At 43.5% G+C, this 15,106-nt stretch overlaps 1 protein-coding gene across 2 annotated transcripts; it reads right to left on the bottom strand.

Moving 5' to 3' along the window:
* Positions 1 to 1,192: 1,192 nt before the first annotated feature.
* On the bottom strand, positions 1,193 to 14,254 carry snw1 (SNW domain containing 1). Of its 2 annotated transcripts, none has more exons than XM_015948220.3 (14): positions 14,105 to 14,254; positions 12,363 to 12,516; positions 12,092 to 12,253; positions 6,514 to 6,609; positions 6,109 to 6,215; positions 5,911 to 6,015; positions 4,533 to 4,602; positions 4,365 to 4,430; positions 4,161 to 4,277; positions 3,944 to 4,085; positions 3,505 to 3,610; positions 2,411 to 2,528; positions 1,943 to 2,106; positions 1,193 to 1,823 (listed from the first exon to the last, which is right to left on the bottom strand). In XM_015948220.3, the coding sequence occupies exons 1-14, from the start codon at positions 14,149 to 14,151 to the stop codon at positions 1,631 to 1,633; spliced, it is 1,647 nt and encodes a 548-aa protein (XP_015803706.3). In that variant the 5' UTR covers positions 14,152 to 14,254; the 3' UTR covers positions 1,193 to 1,630. The 2 variants fall into 2 exon arrangements, with proteins under 2 accessions (XP_015803706.3, XP_015803708.3); XM_015948222.3 differs by having other exon boundaries at positions 3,505 to 3,607.
* Between the last annotated feature and the right edge of the window lie 852 nt (positions 14,255 to 15,106).

Here is a 15,106-nt window from a genome sequence, read left to right as displayed (position 1 = left end):
ACATAAGAGACAAGTTAATGTGCAGCCATTTGTAAAACTTGACCATATTCAGTATTTGGGGGAAATACTGATGCCTATCAAATTTCTTTTAATACTGTAGATTTATAGCTAATTTCTCTATTTAATTCATTATACTTTGTTCATTTTACATCAAATATTGAGCAGGTAAAAAAAATCATTTGGTAAAACATTAAAATAGGAAGAGCGTTGAAAAAGTAAAATAAACCTAAAATGATCAACTTTATCCTCTGTCCCTGTTGGTTTTATGTGTTGTGCAGTGAACTCAGCCATCGTCTGTTGGGGTAGCAGCATCAGAAGCAGGGACCTGAAAAGGCTCAACACCTAATAAAAAGGCTGGTTCTGTTCTGGGGACGACTGTGGAACCACTGGAGGAGATGATGCAAAGAAGGATTCTCCAGAGAATCAAGAAAATGGTGGACAACCCTGAGCATTCTCTTCACAAGACTGTCCGACAACGGACGAGTGTCTTCAGTCAGAGGCTTCTTCAGTTTGGCTGCAACACTGACCGCTACTTCCTGCCAACAGCCATTGTAATATACAACTCCTTGATGACTTGATTATTATTATTATTATTATTCTGAGCTACTACAGCAATCAATTTCCCTCTGGGACTAATAAAGTATTTTTGAATTGAACTGAACTCAGCCCTGTCTGAACCAAGTGTGTGTTTACAAAGCTTGAAGCTATTATTTCTGCAGCTAATAAAAGTATCAAACTCGACACGAGTCAGGTAACATAAATCGCGCAACAAGCACCGGAACCCCGCTGAGGCGTGACTGAAAGATGACTTTACTCAGACATCTGGGTCTGCTGGGCTGTGGAACAACTCCATGATCCCCCCCCCCCCCCCCCCCCCCCCCCCACACACACACACACAAACGGGGAAAATAAAGCAGACAGGCTGCATAAACCCTGATTAATTAAACAAACAGTGATCTAATCATCACATTAACCGCAGCAACTCCTCATGCTGTGATTGATGGGCTTCTCTGAACGTGTTTAATCATCGGTTAATAGGCTGAATTACTCAGGAACTGATTTAAAGGATGGGAAACTACTAGAACCCGATAATGTGCTTTTACTGTGGTTGAAGATTTAAGCAGGTAACACCTGGAACGAGAAACAGCAGCAAGGAGAAAATGGACCGGATGTGGAAATAAGACAAAATAAAAACACTTTATATGAAATTTATTCCACTGGTTGCAACATACAAGATTTATAAAGCTCGTCTGAATGACTCCCACTCGTTTGTGACTCTGCTGGACAAACTAACTAAGGTTTTAAATAGAAGTTGCTACGAAGACGAGGGGAAAAGGGGGAAAGTGTAAATATGAAGCAGTACCGGCTCCTGCTGAGTCTGCGGTTGGGTTTGGTAAGTATTTACAAAAAAACCTAAAGCAACATTCAGCTAGAGCAGAGGAATGACAGGACTTAGCTGTAATATCAGTTTAATGTACACAACAGCACACTAACAGTTTCTCATTTCCTTCACAGCTCTTCAGCGTAGATTTAATGAGAAAAGGGAAATGAAAACTGACTAAATCGTAACGACGGACCGATGAATCCCTCTTGTGCTGAGCCACAGAAGTCATCTCCCTCTGAAGGGGTCTCACTCTTTCCTGCGTTTCTTGTCATGGTAGTCGTCCTTGGAGCGGGTGCTGGTCGAAGGCCTCTTGGAGCCGCCGTGCTGTTTGGCCTGCTCCAAGAACTTGTCCAGACCGAAGGGATCTTCCTCAAACTGGACCGGCCCGTCTCTTCTCTGGCCGTGGTTCGCACCTGAGAACTCTTTGTCTGGAGCAAACCTGATGAAAGACAAAAAAAAACAACAATCAGTCCTCATCGCCAACTCTCCTCAGGTGTCACATTATGGTGGAAATGTTTCAGCACAAGTGAGACGAGGCACGCATCAAGGTGAACGGACCTGTTGTTTTTCATGAGCGAGTCGAAGTCATCGGCGTAGGCGTCTTTGTCGATGTTCTTGCTGGGCCTGTAGATGTTGGAGGCCATGTCTCTGCCTCCGTGGAACGGCTGATCGTACACGTTGTACGTCTCATCCTCGCCACCAGCAAAACCACTATCCATCCCCTGAAACAAACGGGTAACAGCAGGAGAAACGGGTTTGATCGAAACAGGAACTTTTTAAAACTTTGCTTTGCTTTCCAAATGTGAGTTTTCAGATTTTTGGGAAAAAACTGCAAACAAATTCCATATTTATCCATCTTCTAAGACAGCAGGACGAATTATAACCTGATCTGAATTCAAACGCTTGTTGTCAATTAACTTTATTAAGATTTGTTTTCCAAATGAAATCACCAAAAATCTTCCAACGTCCGAATTGAAACTGTGTGTGCGTGTGTGTGTGTGTGTGTGTGTGTGTGTGTGTGCCAACCTTGCTCTGATTGAAGAGCCTCTGGTCGTACTGAGCCTCGCTGGTGAAACGAGGGTTGGCTTTGCCCAAAGCAATGAGCTCACTGATGTCTCTGTCCTGATCTCTCTGCAGCTTTGACCTGAAACAGAAAAAGAAAACACGGCAAACTGTCAAAAAAAACTACAGAACGGAAGTAAAATTAAACAAATCTGCCAAGAAAAAGACGTTTGTTACATAACAAAGGAAAAGGAGATTATATCAAAACATTTTTCCCTTCCGTGTCTGTAGAACTTTTATTGTTTTACAACTAATTTCAGCTGAAGTTTAAAGAACTTAAACCAGTTTAAAACATTTTCAGATTTCAAGCACGCTAAGAACCCTGGTTAAGAGTTCCTGGTCATGCTAAATATTAATCAGTTCTGGTCATCAGCGAATGAACGGTTGCATCTCCACTGAAGTTCTGAACCGGATCTTTAGCCTCACAATGAAAATATCCTCATTAACAAAACATTTAGCAAATAAATAAACAAACTCCAGGTTTATTTCCATGTTCCGACTTGTTCTTAAAGCAGAATTCAAAACAAAAACCTAGTTCAGATTGTCCCTCAATGTTTGTTTCAGTTTGTTTTACGATGAGATCTGAACCGTTTCTGGAGGAAAGTCATCTGAAACCAGATTTTTCAGCTGTTCAATTCAAAGTAAAAAGCTGAACAAATCTCCTTCAAGCTTGGTGATTCTATAGTTTGGCAGATTTAATTTGGTGTGTGTGTGTGTGTGTGTGTGTGTGTGTGTGTGTGTGTGTGTGTGTGTGTAACCAGTGTCCCTCAGCAAACCGCCACCTCTAAGTGGAGTGAAAGGTAATTTTCAGATAACAAGGTCTCTGCCCTTCTGACAGCTGGAGCTGTGACTGCAATGAGCTCTCCTGTGAATTTCACCCTCTACATTTGTCCTGCCCCCCCCCCCCCAAACCCCACCCGCACGCGCACACCCTCTCTCTCTGAACAAACACCTTGCATACAAAGCTGTTCTGATTCCGTATTAGTGCTGCTCCCATAAATGATTCAGCAGCGAGTCTGTGAAAGAGGAGTACACTTGCGGGGATGAGTGTGCCGCACCTCTTATCGGGCGCCGCCCTGGAAATGTTCCTGTCGTGCTGCCGCTCTTTCCTTCTGTCATGGCGGATCATGTCACGCTCCCTGACCTCGCTGTCCTCACCACCTGCTGTGTGTGTGTGAGAGAGGTGGTGGTGGTGGGGGGGGAATCAGAGGAGGAAGAAGGGTGTAAAATGGAGGGAGAGATGAAAAAGAGTTAAAAAAGGTGGAAAAGTGCAAAACAGAAGATGTGAAGACAGAGGGAAGTGAAGAAGGAAGAAATAAAAGATGTTTGAGCAGATGGAATGGTTATGTCTACCCCTCACAGTCATGTCAACACTAGCAGGGTGTGAATCCCTTCTGCCAGATTCAGAACTGGCACCGATGACAGAACCTCCTCTGCTGGCTCACTAATCAGCACATCCACCAAGAAAGCACTGAAATAAGTTCTGGTCTCCCGAACCTTTGTCCCCGTGGCTTTTTATCCCCGCCCTTTGGTCTCGAGCCATTTGAGCCAGCTCGCGGAGTTTCTCCTCCTTCTTCTCCTTCTCCTTCTGAGCCATCTTCTTCTCCACCTGCGCTCGCATCTCCACGGCCTCTCGAGCCTAAACACACAGCCAGCACTCGAGTTCAAACACACGTTCAAACCTCAGAAAGCACTAGAACATCCATCTTTTCACCTTTCTGTCGGCAATATAGAGCGCCTCGGCCAGCTTGGCAAAGTTCTCATTAATGTGGACGGTTTGAAGACCTCTTCCATCTGCAGCCAAACGTTTATCAAGGGGGATGGTGTAACCCTGAACAAGAGCACATCAAAGGACTTGAAATCTACCCACAGCTGTATTCAGACTAAACCAACCAATGTTCCCGGTGAGTCTGCTCACCTTAGCGTTCTTCCAGTTGGAAATACACGGAGGAATCTTCCACTCCTGCTGCTCTTTGACCGTCATCTACAACAAAGTAAGAAACTCCATCAGAAGCAGCCATAGCTAGCTCATCTTCATTTGCTATGTAGCATCAACAACCAGAGGGCTTCCAACGTTTTAGCTGACCTTTCTGCTTGGAGAGTGCATGACCGGGGCGGGAGGGGAAGGGGGTCCTCGAGGAATCTTCTTATTGATTCTGAAACGCACAAACACTCAAGTTAATTCAACAATCCAGGGATGTCAACCAGACGATGCAGAACTACAGAGAAACACGGCTTGGATCAGGAAAGTTGAAGAAGCAAGTTTAAAGTCTTGTGTGAATTTCTACAGACATGCTAGCCGCGTTCCGCTAGGACTGCCGGTACCCGTCAGCTTCCTCTGGAGTGCCACATGCCAAAAAGACCTGATAGGACTCTTTCTTCAGCTTGACAGCATCCCTAACCGCCGGTGTCCACCAGCGGGTTCGGGGGTTGCCATCACGACAGGCACCGACGATCCTGCGACCACAGCTCCGGTCGGCCGCCTCAACAATGGAGGCTCGGAACAGGGTCCATTCAGACTCAATGTCCCCCGCTTCCCCCGGAACATTTTGGAAGTTCTGTTGGAGGTGGGAATTGAAGACAATCCCAGCAGACCCTCGCGATACTTTTGGGCCGGTCTGGTCTGACCGGCATCCTCCCCCACCATCTGAGCCAACTCACCACCAGGTGGTGGTCAGTTGACAGCTCCGCCCCCTCTTCACCCGAGTGTCCAAGACGTGCGGCCGCAGGTCAGATGAAACAACAACAAAGTCGATCATCGAGCTGCGGCCTAAGGTATCCTGGTGCCAGGAGCACATATGGACACCTTTACGTCTGAACATGGTGTTCATTATGGACAATCCATGACTGGCACAGAAGTCCAATAACAAAACACCACTCAAATTCAGATCGGGGGGGCCGTTCCTCCCAACCACACCTCTCCAGGTCTCACTGTCGTTGCCCACGTGAGCGTTAAAGTCCCCCACCAGAACGAGGGAGTCACCGGAAGGAGCGCTTTCCAGCACCCCCTCCAAGGTCTCCAAAAAGGGTGGGTAGTCTGAACTGTAGTTTGGTGCATGAGCACAGACCAAAGCCAGAACCCGTCCCCCCACACGTAGGCGGAGGGAGGCTACCCTCTCATTCACCGGGGTAAACCCCAACGTACAGGCACCAAGATGGGGGGCAACTAGTATGCCCACCTCTGCTCGGCGCCTCTCAGTGGGAGCAACTCCAGAGTGGTAGAACGTCCAACCCCTCTCAGGGAAACTAGTTCCAGAGCCAGAGCCATGCGTTGAGGTGAGTCCGACTATATCTAGTCGGAACCTCTCATCCTCACACACCAACTCAGGCTCCTTCCCCACTCATTAAATGTTTTTTTGTGACAACTCCAAACTGAAATATATTTCCTTTAGACGACATTTGCTGCCCAACTTAAATCAACACAGAACAAAAAGTAGATCACCATTTCAAACCGTCTGACTTACTTAAAACGAGGAGGCTCCATCGGATCTTTCTGCATCTCCACCATACGGATAACTCGCTGCTTGGCTCCTGAATTAAAAGCCACCCCCTGCTGGGAAGGAGTGTATCTGAAGAAGACAACAATAGCACATGACTAATGTCAATAGAACTGTTCCTAACACACACACACACACACACACATGTTCAGCTTCACTACACACCTGATGTATTGTGCAGGAGCTTGTTTGTCTGCGGCTCTGACGGGCATGGCAGCTGCGATCTTCTGAGACACTTGCTTCTCCAGGGCGGCACGAGTTTTCTCCGTCAGCTACAGAGGAGGAACAGGAACATTTATCCAGTTTATCATGATTACTAATGAGAATAAAACAAACAAGACACAGCAGCGGTTTGCCAGTGAGATGAAATAAAACTTGCAGATAAAGGATTCAATGGTTCAAACAGCCTGTAAGATTCTGGGTTGCAAATAAAAGGATTACTCCAAATAAGAAATAACAGCTGAGTTAAAGCTCGCCTTTGATTATTTAAAGGTAGCATTAATGCATTAGTAATAAATGAAGGATAGAAAAACAGAGCTGCATCTTCTAACATGTTGTATGACATCGTACCTCTTGAACAGCCTCCTCGTCTGGCTTCTGCAGGCCTTGTGCATCTTCATGAAGGATCTCTTTGGGAAGCAGGTCGGTGTACTTGCTGAAGATCACCTGCAATAAGGAAAATACATTCAGTGTTGAGAAACTACAAAGGAAAGCTCACAACTAAAGCCTGATTTATGCTTCTCCGTCTGCGTCAGTGCGGAGACACGCGACGCCATTATCCGTCCTTGCGTAGGGCTCCGGCAGACACGCAAGTACGTACGGAGTCGAGCCCACTTTTTAAAACATCTGTCGAACGAGACGGATTACGCAAGCTTGTGATTGGTCAGGACGCCGCTGTTGTTTACAGCGCCGCCATTGCAAAGAGAGCCGAGGATAACTAGCGGCAGACACGGAGAAGCTTGAAGAAGACCTCGCAAAAAAAACTAAAAATATGAACGTTTCATTCTCCCGTGATTGGAGGAGTGAAAAGATGCGCAGCAAGCGTTTTATTTGTGGACGGAAATGACAGGAAACGTGGGTTTAGAGGTGGGCAGCGCATGAAGCGGTGGGAGAATGACAGACAAATATGTCCGTGTTAAAAGTCTCTTATATACACAAAAAACACAATATAAACACACGATCTTGGACCAATACATGACAGGATACCACAGAACAGCGCTACGCCCTCTGTTGTCCTGGCAGGGAATTGCTTTGCAACACTCTCCAGGAGACGGAGAAGTATGAAAGCAAAAAGCTTCCATCAATCCGTGCGTGTCTGTCCCTTGCGGCGCTGACGGAGAAGCATCAACCAGGCTAGGGCTGTCGCGGTTGAGGAATTCCCCCTGCGGTGATTCAGGGTGGCTTAATATTGCGGTATGCGATATTATTGCAGTCCTTTTTTTATTGCAGTACTATCTAAACATAATGTTTACACATTTAAAAAAGGTTAAAAATTGCCGTGCCTTCTTTTATAACGCTTTACTGAATGCAGCTCAAAGGGCAGTAACAACACAGATCGCAGTAACGTTTGTTTGTCCGACAGTCGGAGTCCGACTGAACTTAAAAACAACAAAATTCAGGAGAAGGTTAAACTTTTAAATGCAAATTTAGCTGCAGCATCTAACAAATAAGAAACAAGTCCCCATTTTGTTTAGTTGTTTAAAATCAAGCATAAAAAATTGCATGTACCGGGCGCGCGCGCGCCGGGGGGCGGGCGCACTATCATTTCACTTTCACACACACACGAATGACGGTGATTTATAGCTCGGTCACGTCCTTGTTACATACAAGGAAAACCAGCATGTTAACCACATACGGTTTGAGAGAGGATCTGAGAGGGGTGGCAACATTTCCAGCAACACTGAAAACCCTCTCGGATGGTGCGCTCGTTGCACTTACCCCAAATTCCACTACCTCCGCTCCCCTCCGCTCCGGCCCCGCTCGCTTCCGAACTCAACTTGCGTGCGACTCTGGCGAGCAAAGGGAATCTCTCCCGGTTGTTGCTCCACCATGTCAGGTGGTTTTCTTTAGGGTGGATGCATTCCTCCTGCAGGTAGCGAGTGAGCTCCAGCTCGGCTCAAACTCTCTTCGGGACGGCTGCAGAAGCAGTGCTTGTCCGAGACTTCAGCAGGTCTCCGAGCGTTTATTATTTATTTATTTTTTGCCGCTGGTGGCAGCTCCGTCTCGGCCAAGGACTCTGGCTGCGCAGCAGCTGACGTACTGAAAACCAAAGCGCTCCCAAAGGAGCGAAGTAACGTTTCGTTTTGATACCAGTGCAGCCATCCTTCTCTACATGCATCATTGAGTTGAACCAAGTTCAGTAATCGCGGTGGCGCATGATGCAGCGCGGTGGGCTTCTTCATATCGCAATATTTCATTTTTGCGGTTACCGCGACAGCCCTAGTTTTGTTTGTGGACGGAAATGATAGGAAACGTGGGTTTAGAGGTGGGGAGCGCATGAAGAGGTGGGAGAATGAGAGACAAATATGTCCGTGTTAAAAGTCTCTTATATACACAAAAACACAATATAAACACACGATCTTGGACCGATACATGACAGGATACCACAGAACAGCGCTACGCCCTCTGTTGTCCTGCCGGGCAATTGCTTTGCAACACTCTCCAGGAGACAGAGAAGTATGAAAGCAAAACGCTTCCGTCAATCCGTGTGTGTCTGTCCCTTGCGGAGCTGACGGAGAAGCATGAATCAGGCTTAATGCTTGCAATTTGATCTCACGAAACACTGATGTCATGACAAACTAATTGGCAATAACGTACCTGCAAACTCAGGAGGTGTGAAAAGGGCAACAACTAAAATAAACTCCCTTCAGGTAAATGCTACTTTTCCTCAACCGTTTGTGGCTCTAAGTTAGGAAACCGCTAAGCGGAAATGTCCTTCTGACTCTGCTTCAGTGCTGCGGAAATGTTACAATAATATGAAATCATCTCATCATGTGTTTGATTTAGTGTCCGGTGCTGTAGCATGCTGGCATTTCTTACCAGAAAAAAAGTATTTATGTTGCCAATATTAGGTTTTAACAGAGTAAAATACTGTTGATGTCTATGTTAAACTCTGAGCTCAACTCCAAATAAAAACACAACAAGCCTTGGGAGACATCGATAAAAGCTGAAAGGAGGTGAATCTGCTAAAGTCCGTGTTATTTAGTGGAGATTTTGTGTGATTTGACAAACTTTAAGCTCAAAACCACAGCGAGATGTTGAAACAGAAATCTTATGTGCAGTAAGTGCCACGCTCCTGCAGCATCTTCAGCATGCTGTATCCGTGACAGAGGTTGGTCAAAGACGAATCTCCTCCTTTCTGCTTGATTCTCATAAGAGGGACTGAAATTCGACAGAAGACCCCTCCACTCAAAACAAAACTCTTTGGATCGATAAGACTGACGTGAACGTTGCACCGAATATGACCCAAAAGAGTATTTTCAGTTTTTGGCCGAAACACCAAAATCACCTGAAGACCACGACCGAAAACAGGCCGTCAGGTGAAACTTGCTGAACCCTGTTGTTGTTTCATCCGTCATGCAACAACTTGCTCTTTGCTTTATAAAAACAGTAAATTTGCACCGATGTCAAAAGTAAAGTTTTCCCCTTTTAGTAATGCTGTTTTATTACAAACGCTGGAATATTTATATCAATTATGAGATGCATTTTTTGCATTCAGTTTCACATCGACCACGTTTGCTCCGCGTTTTTTCCCCACTTCTTTTACATTTCCGCTACGTCTACCACTACTAGCGATGTTTTTACCATCCTCTCTACACCCACCATATCCTGAACACGGAGAGGATCATGTGTGTGAAGTAGGAATCGATCGATTAATCGGTTGGTTGATTAATCGGGCCGATATTTAGCATTGGCATTGGCCGATAAGCCTCTTTAGTAGAGCTGATTTAAATTCAGGTACCTCCGTGGGCAGCCTGCTGCTGCTGGAAGCCGGTGAAGGACCCCAATCCAAAACACTGGGAGTATTTTCCTCCAAGTAAAAGGTAAGGCTTCTCTTTGGTGTTCAAAACCTTACAGCTGTGTGTTTGGTGTGAATTAAAAGTAAAATATGAAATCATCATCATCATCAATTTTATTTCAAAATATGAAATAAAACTGAGTAAAAGAAAAAAAAACGAGCCGTACGGACCGCCGGTAACCGGCAGCATGCTGCTGATGCTAGGCTAGCTTGTTGTCAACTTTAGAGACGGTCTTAAACTATATTGTAGCTAGGGATGCACCGATACTGATACTGGTATCGGTACCGATATGATGCCAATACCAGTATCGGTATTGGTAAAAGTTAACTGATACCAGGAACCGATACCAATGCAGTTGCTTGAAAATGGCTTCACTGTAACTTGTCATTTCTGTTCACCTAATATTTTAGTTTTGTGATGACTTCCATTCATATATTTTACTTTTTATCTACCTCACAGTCTTTTCCTGTGCAGAGAAGAAAATAAAATCTGTATTCCAAATCATTGCCTTTTTTTGTATGGTAGAAGTATCGGTATTGGTAATCGGTATCGGCGAGAACCCAGATCCAAGGATCGGTATCGTGCCGGTTTGGTAAAAAGTGGTATCGTTGCATCCCTAATTGTAGCTTAACATGTCAGCTCCAGTCTTATTTCCTGCTCGGGAGTCGGAAAATTTCACTCTGCACAGAAGAGAGGAGACTCCAGCAGCAGCAAACTGACCTGAAGATGGATGCTCTACAGGGTTTCTCAACCTTTTTCAGCTAACTGCTGATATTAGCAGGAGGCTGGTGAGCTGGGAGCTGAAAAAGGTAAAAACACAACCTCAAGGTTCCCCATGTCCAGCTGCTGCTGAGTCAAGAGCACGAAAGGGTTTCATTTATATTTTACATGAAGATGTTCCGAAAAAGTGAGTAAAAAAGACTAAACGAACTTTAGATGTTGCTGGTGTGTTTGAGCAGGTTGCTATTATTACATCGCTGTTTGCAATTTCCTGTCAAATCTGTCTTTCTATTCTAAAGGTGCATTTATTTTTACTTTCATGTAAATGTGTACATCCCTATAAAACATCTGCTTATTAAATGCTTTGAAACATTATCAAGTGATATTTGTTGTTGCCTGTTTTGTATATTTAATACTTGGTGAGTTTATTGGTATTTTTTTTATTAATCTCGTAATAATTTTTGATTTTACCACTAATCACCGCACAAAATTAAGATTCAACCGCTGATTAAATTCAGTGTTGAAAATCTGATTAGTTTCTGGAATCTTGTGCACCCACAGTTGTTAATAGTGATAATTAAGCAATCCGATAAGGTACCAAAAATCCATGAAATCGGTCCAAAATATTGGCCGACCATGACTGCCTCGTATCGGTAATAGAAAAACCAAAAGCGGTCGACCTCCAGTGTGAAGCGTGTTTACTCTCACGAAGCACACAGAGTCTTGCTGCTGCACAGCTGCAATGTCACCTTCTTCCTCGCTGAACAAGTGAATTTCTTCATCAGATGGTGAATATTTCTCTCCAGAATCGGAGTCAGCCATTATCAGACAAAGAGCTTTGTCAACAATGAGCAGACCTGTCAGCATCGCAAGTCTCTCCACTCTAACATAAAATAATAGATCTAATAGATTTGACCTCTGTGAGCTCCGCTCCTCACCTCCGTACGAAGGGCAGTGTTTAAACTCTATAAACTCTGAAAACATCAGTAGAAACACCCAAAAGTGTTGCTCAGATTACAGTTACACATCTCCACTATCTGCCGGTGTAAAGTAATAACTTCACCAGGAATTACATTTGCAGCCGTGGTTCATTAAATGCAATATTACATAATGCACAGTCCTTCCCATGCTATGGTTCTAAATATTGACATCATTTATTTCAGTGTTGTGGTTTTTGGCCTTGGTTTCAGCCAAGAATTTTCCTTTCAGTGCATCTCTACTGTTTGGCTTCAAAAATGACAATTTTCACCCTAAAGCAACAAGATTGCAGGTATGTAATAAAAACTTCTAATAAGACATAAGCCAACTTAATTGTGAAAAGTTTAATCATTATCAGGTTTATGGGATTTGTCTGAATCCACTTAACTACAAATAAACACATCAAAAAAGGCAATGATAACCAAACATACCTTGTCCTTTCCCTGTCCTTGTCTGGCGATGGCATCATATTTGATTTTTCCTTCAGCATCCACTTGCACAGCCAGGGCATTGGACGTTCTCTTCCCCCTGCCCATCTCCAGAGGAAACTGAGCCACATGGATTTCTGGGAATGCCCCCCCATCTCCAAAGTCCTGGAAAAATAGATACACCCAACTTTAAAACCACACCAAGATTTTTTTTAGTGTGGCTATGAAGCCAAAAGCTCTGTTCCATTTCTAAAGCCTTAATGGTGGGAACTACCTCCAATGCGCGGGGTACCCAGCCTTTCCTGTGTCCATAAGGAGGGGGCTCTCTACGGGACGCAACCAGAGCGGTGGAGTAAGCCTTTTGGGCGCATAGCCTCTCCTCTGCCTCCAGCTGGTCCTGAGACAGCTGTGTTGGCGCTGGTAAAAAGCTTCATGAACAAAGAAGAACAAATTAAAAAGTGTTAAGTGAACTAGTATTAGCCACTAATGACAATAAATATAAACACAAAGGGGAATAATTGAGCTATTTGGACACAGGAGCCGATTTGGTCATGTTTATGCTTTACCAGAAGTTAACACTGACACATTTGATGTACTGTAATCTTATTGTGATACTGAGAGACTACATACTAGTAATGCCAATAATAACAATTTGGACTTTCGACAGGGCCACTCCAAACATCGTTCTATCCTTTGTCTGATTGCTGGTGATGCTTGATGCCACTGCCACCATGCAAGGGGAATATTTATAAATCATCTTTATTATGCTGTATATTTTTATTAATTGCTTTTACTTTAAAGAAGCAAGTTTCTTCCTTGTTGTCAAAATGTGTTTTTAATTTGACAATTCATGTCAGACAAGTCAAATAATACTGAATGTGAATTAGCTTCAGCAATAAACATGTGAAATATCAAAGACTGAGTAAATATTTATAACAGGATGAACGGAGAAGTATTTGACGCCGACAACAGCAGCACGCTCTGAGGAAGGAGACAGCATTAGCCGAAACTTCAGCAAAAACAGGGTATAACAACTCTTGCCGTGTTTGAAAAAGAACCAAGTAAAGTTGTTAGGAAGAAGAGAAAAACAGAATAAACATACATAAGATATTTATAACAGGACTGATCTAAGCACTATGACAGAATCCCAGAAGGGTATTGGTGATTGGGCACATCATGCAATCATGTATTATGCGATTTTCTAAAATAAAATAATAATAAAAAATCCCATTCTAGCACTTTCAACAAGAATTCATAGCATTTTGTTGCACCTTACAGATAATTATCATGAATATCTTTTTTCCCCACTTATCTCAAAGTAATTGTTACTAGCCTGCAACAAATGTCACATGCAGTTTAAAGCAATTCAAGTGCTTAAATAAAGTGTGTGCACATTTTAGCACATGAGAATAGCTCTCCCGTGAAGAGTTCTCCCAGGAAGCATGAAGAAGTCAGTATTTTAGAAGTGAATCGCCTTATTTTTCCTTTGCACAGTCAGAACATTCTTTCAATCTCATTCATTAACCAGGATGCGTTTCCCCGGCTGAAAAGACCAAAGACGAAATTTAAATTCTGCACAGTTTGATTTCAGCCTTTTAATTTATTTTATTTTATCGTTTTACACAACAGATGCAAGCAGGAAGGGGGAAGAACACGGGGAAACATCAATGCTCGTCTAGCCCAGGGCTTCAATATAAATAGTAGTATCATGAATTTAAATGACTGAATATTACAATTTGGTCAAATGAAAGCCATAATTAAGATGAAATTGACCGAAAAACTAACTTGCTCAGCGACAACGACTGCGTGTTGCAAGATGGCTAATGCTACATGTTTAGCCGACGAGCTAAACGATAGCCTCGGCTACTGCCGCTAGCTTCGATTAAACCAATTAAAATTAAATCGTGAACTTCGGCGATAAAGCCTGAATATGTAATTTTCCTAAACGTTATTATGAGTCCCAGTCAATAGCTCTTTAAATAGCATAAACAGACAAGGCCTTGTCAACGAACTTACCTAGTAAGCGACATGTTTAAGTTTTTCTTTTTGGATAAACTGAGCATGCGCACAGCGGCATTACATCACTTCCTGATCGTGCGACTGCTCCTTACGTAGACCATAGAAATGAATACGTAGACGCCCCATTGTGCGATGGAGAGCTTTGCCGCCATATTGGATGGGTCTCCTCACTCTCCGAGGTCAATGCCGAGTGGGCCGGTGTCAGTACAGGATCTGCTCGGGTGCAAGATCGGCTCGGGGTCCGTCGACTGCCGATGACGTCTAAGTAGTTGATTGGCTGAACATGAACCTTACGGAAATACGCAATCACGTTACGTTGTTATCACGTTACGTTGGTCCAGGCAAATCTTTCCATTGGAAAGATGGACAACTTTTACAAAGAAATCCATCATTACCTCTTTGAAAATACACTTTTAGCATAGAGCTGCATGTATATTAGGGCTGAACGATTAACTGCATGTGCAATTAAATTGCGATGTGACAAAAGGAGATTTTCTAATCTCAAAGGCTTCAATTTGGCAGCGAGTGGTTAGCGTAATGCTAATATACATGGAAAAACCCATAGGAATGCTAATGCTAATATCGCCGATTACATTATTACAAATTATGAATTAGAAACGTGCCAAATGATTACATTTGGAGTCTTAAAGAAAGTAAAAATACCATCAATCAAATAAGTACAGACAGGTATTTTAGTAAAGCCAGGAGATTTTCTAATCTCAAAGGCTGCAATTTGGCAGCGAGTGGTTAGCGCAATGCTAATATACATGGAAAAACCCATAGGAATGCTAATGCTAATATCGCCGATTACATTATTGCAAATTATGAATTACAAACGTGCCAAATGATTACATTTGGAGTCTAATAGAAAGTAAAAATACCATCAATCAAATAAGTACAGACAGGTTTTTTAGTAAAGCCAGAAAACTTTTAACTCCAGAGTTTTGGCTAGCAGCTACAGTCTATGACAAGACGTCAACAACTCTAAACACAAAATAC

The sequence above is a fragment of the Nothobranchius furzeri genome, chromosome 2, assembly GCF_043380555.1.
Source record: "Nothobranchius furzeri strain GRZ-AD chromosome 2, NfurGRZ-RIMD1, whole genome shotgun sequence".
Lineage (NCBI taxonomy): Eukaryota > Metazoa > Chordata > Actinopteri > Cyprinodontiformes > Nothobranchiidae > Nothobranchius > Nothobranchius furzeri.
The sequence above is the reverse complement of the archived record's forward strand: the minus strand, read 5'-3'. Positions and strand labels throughout refer to the sequence as shown.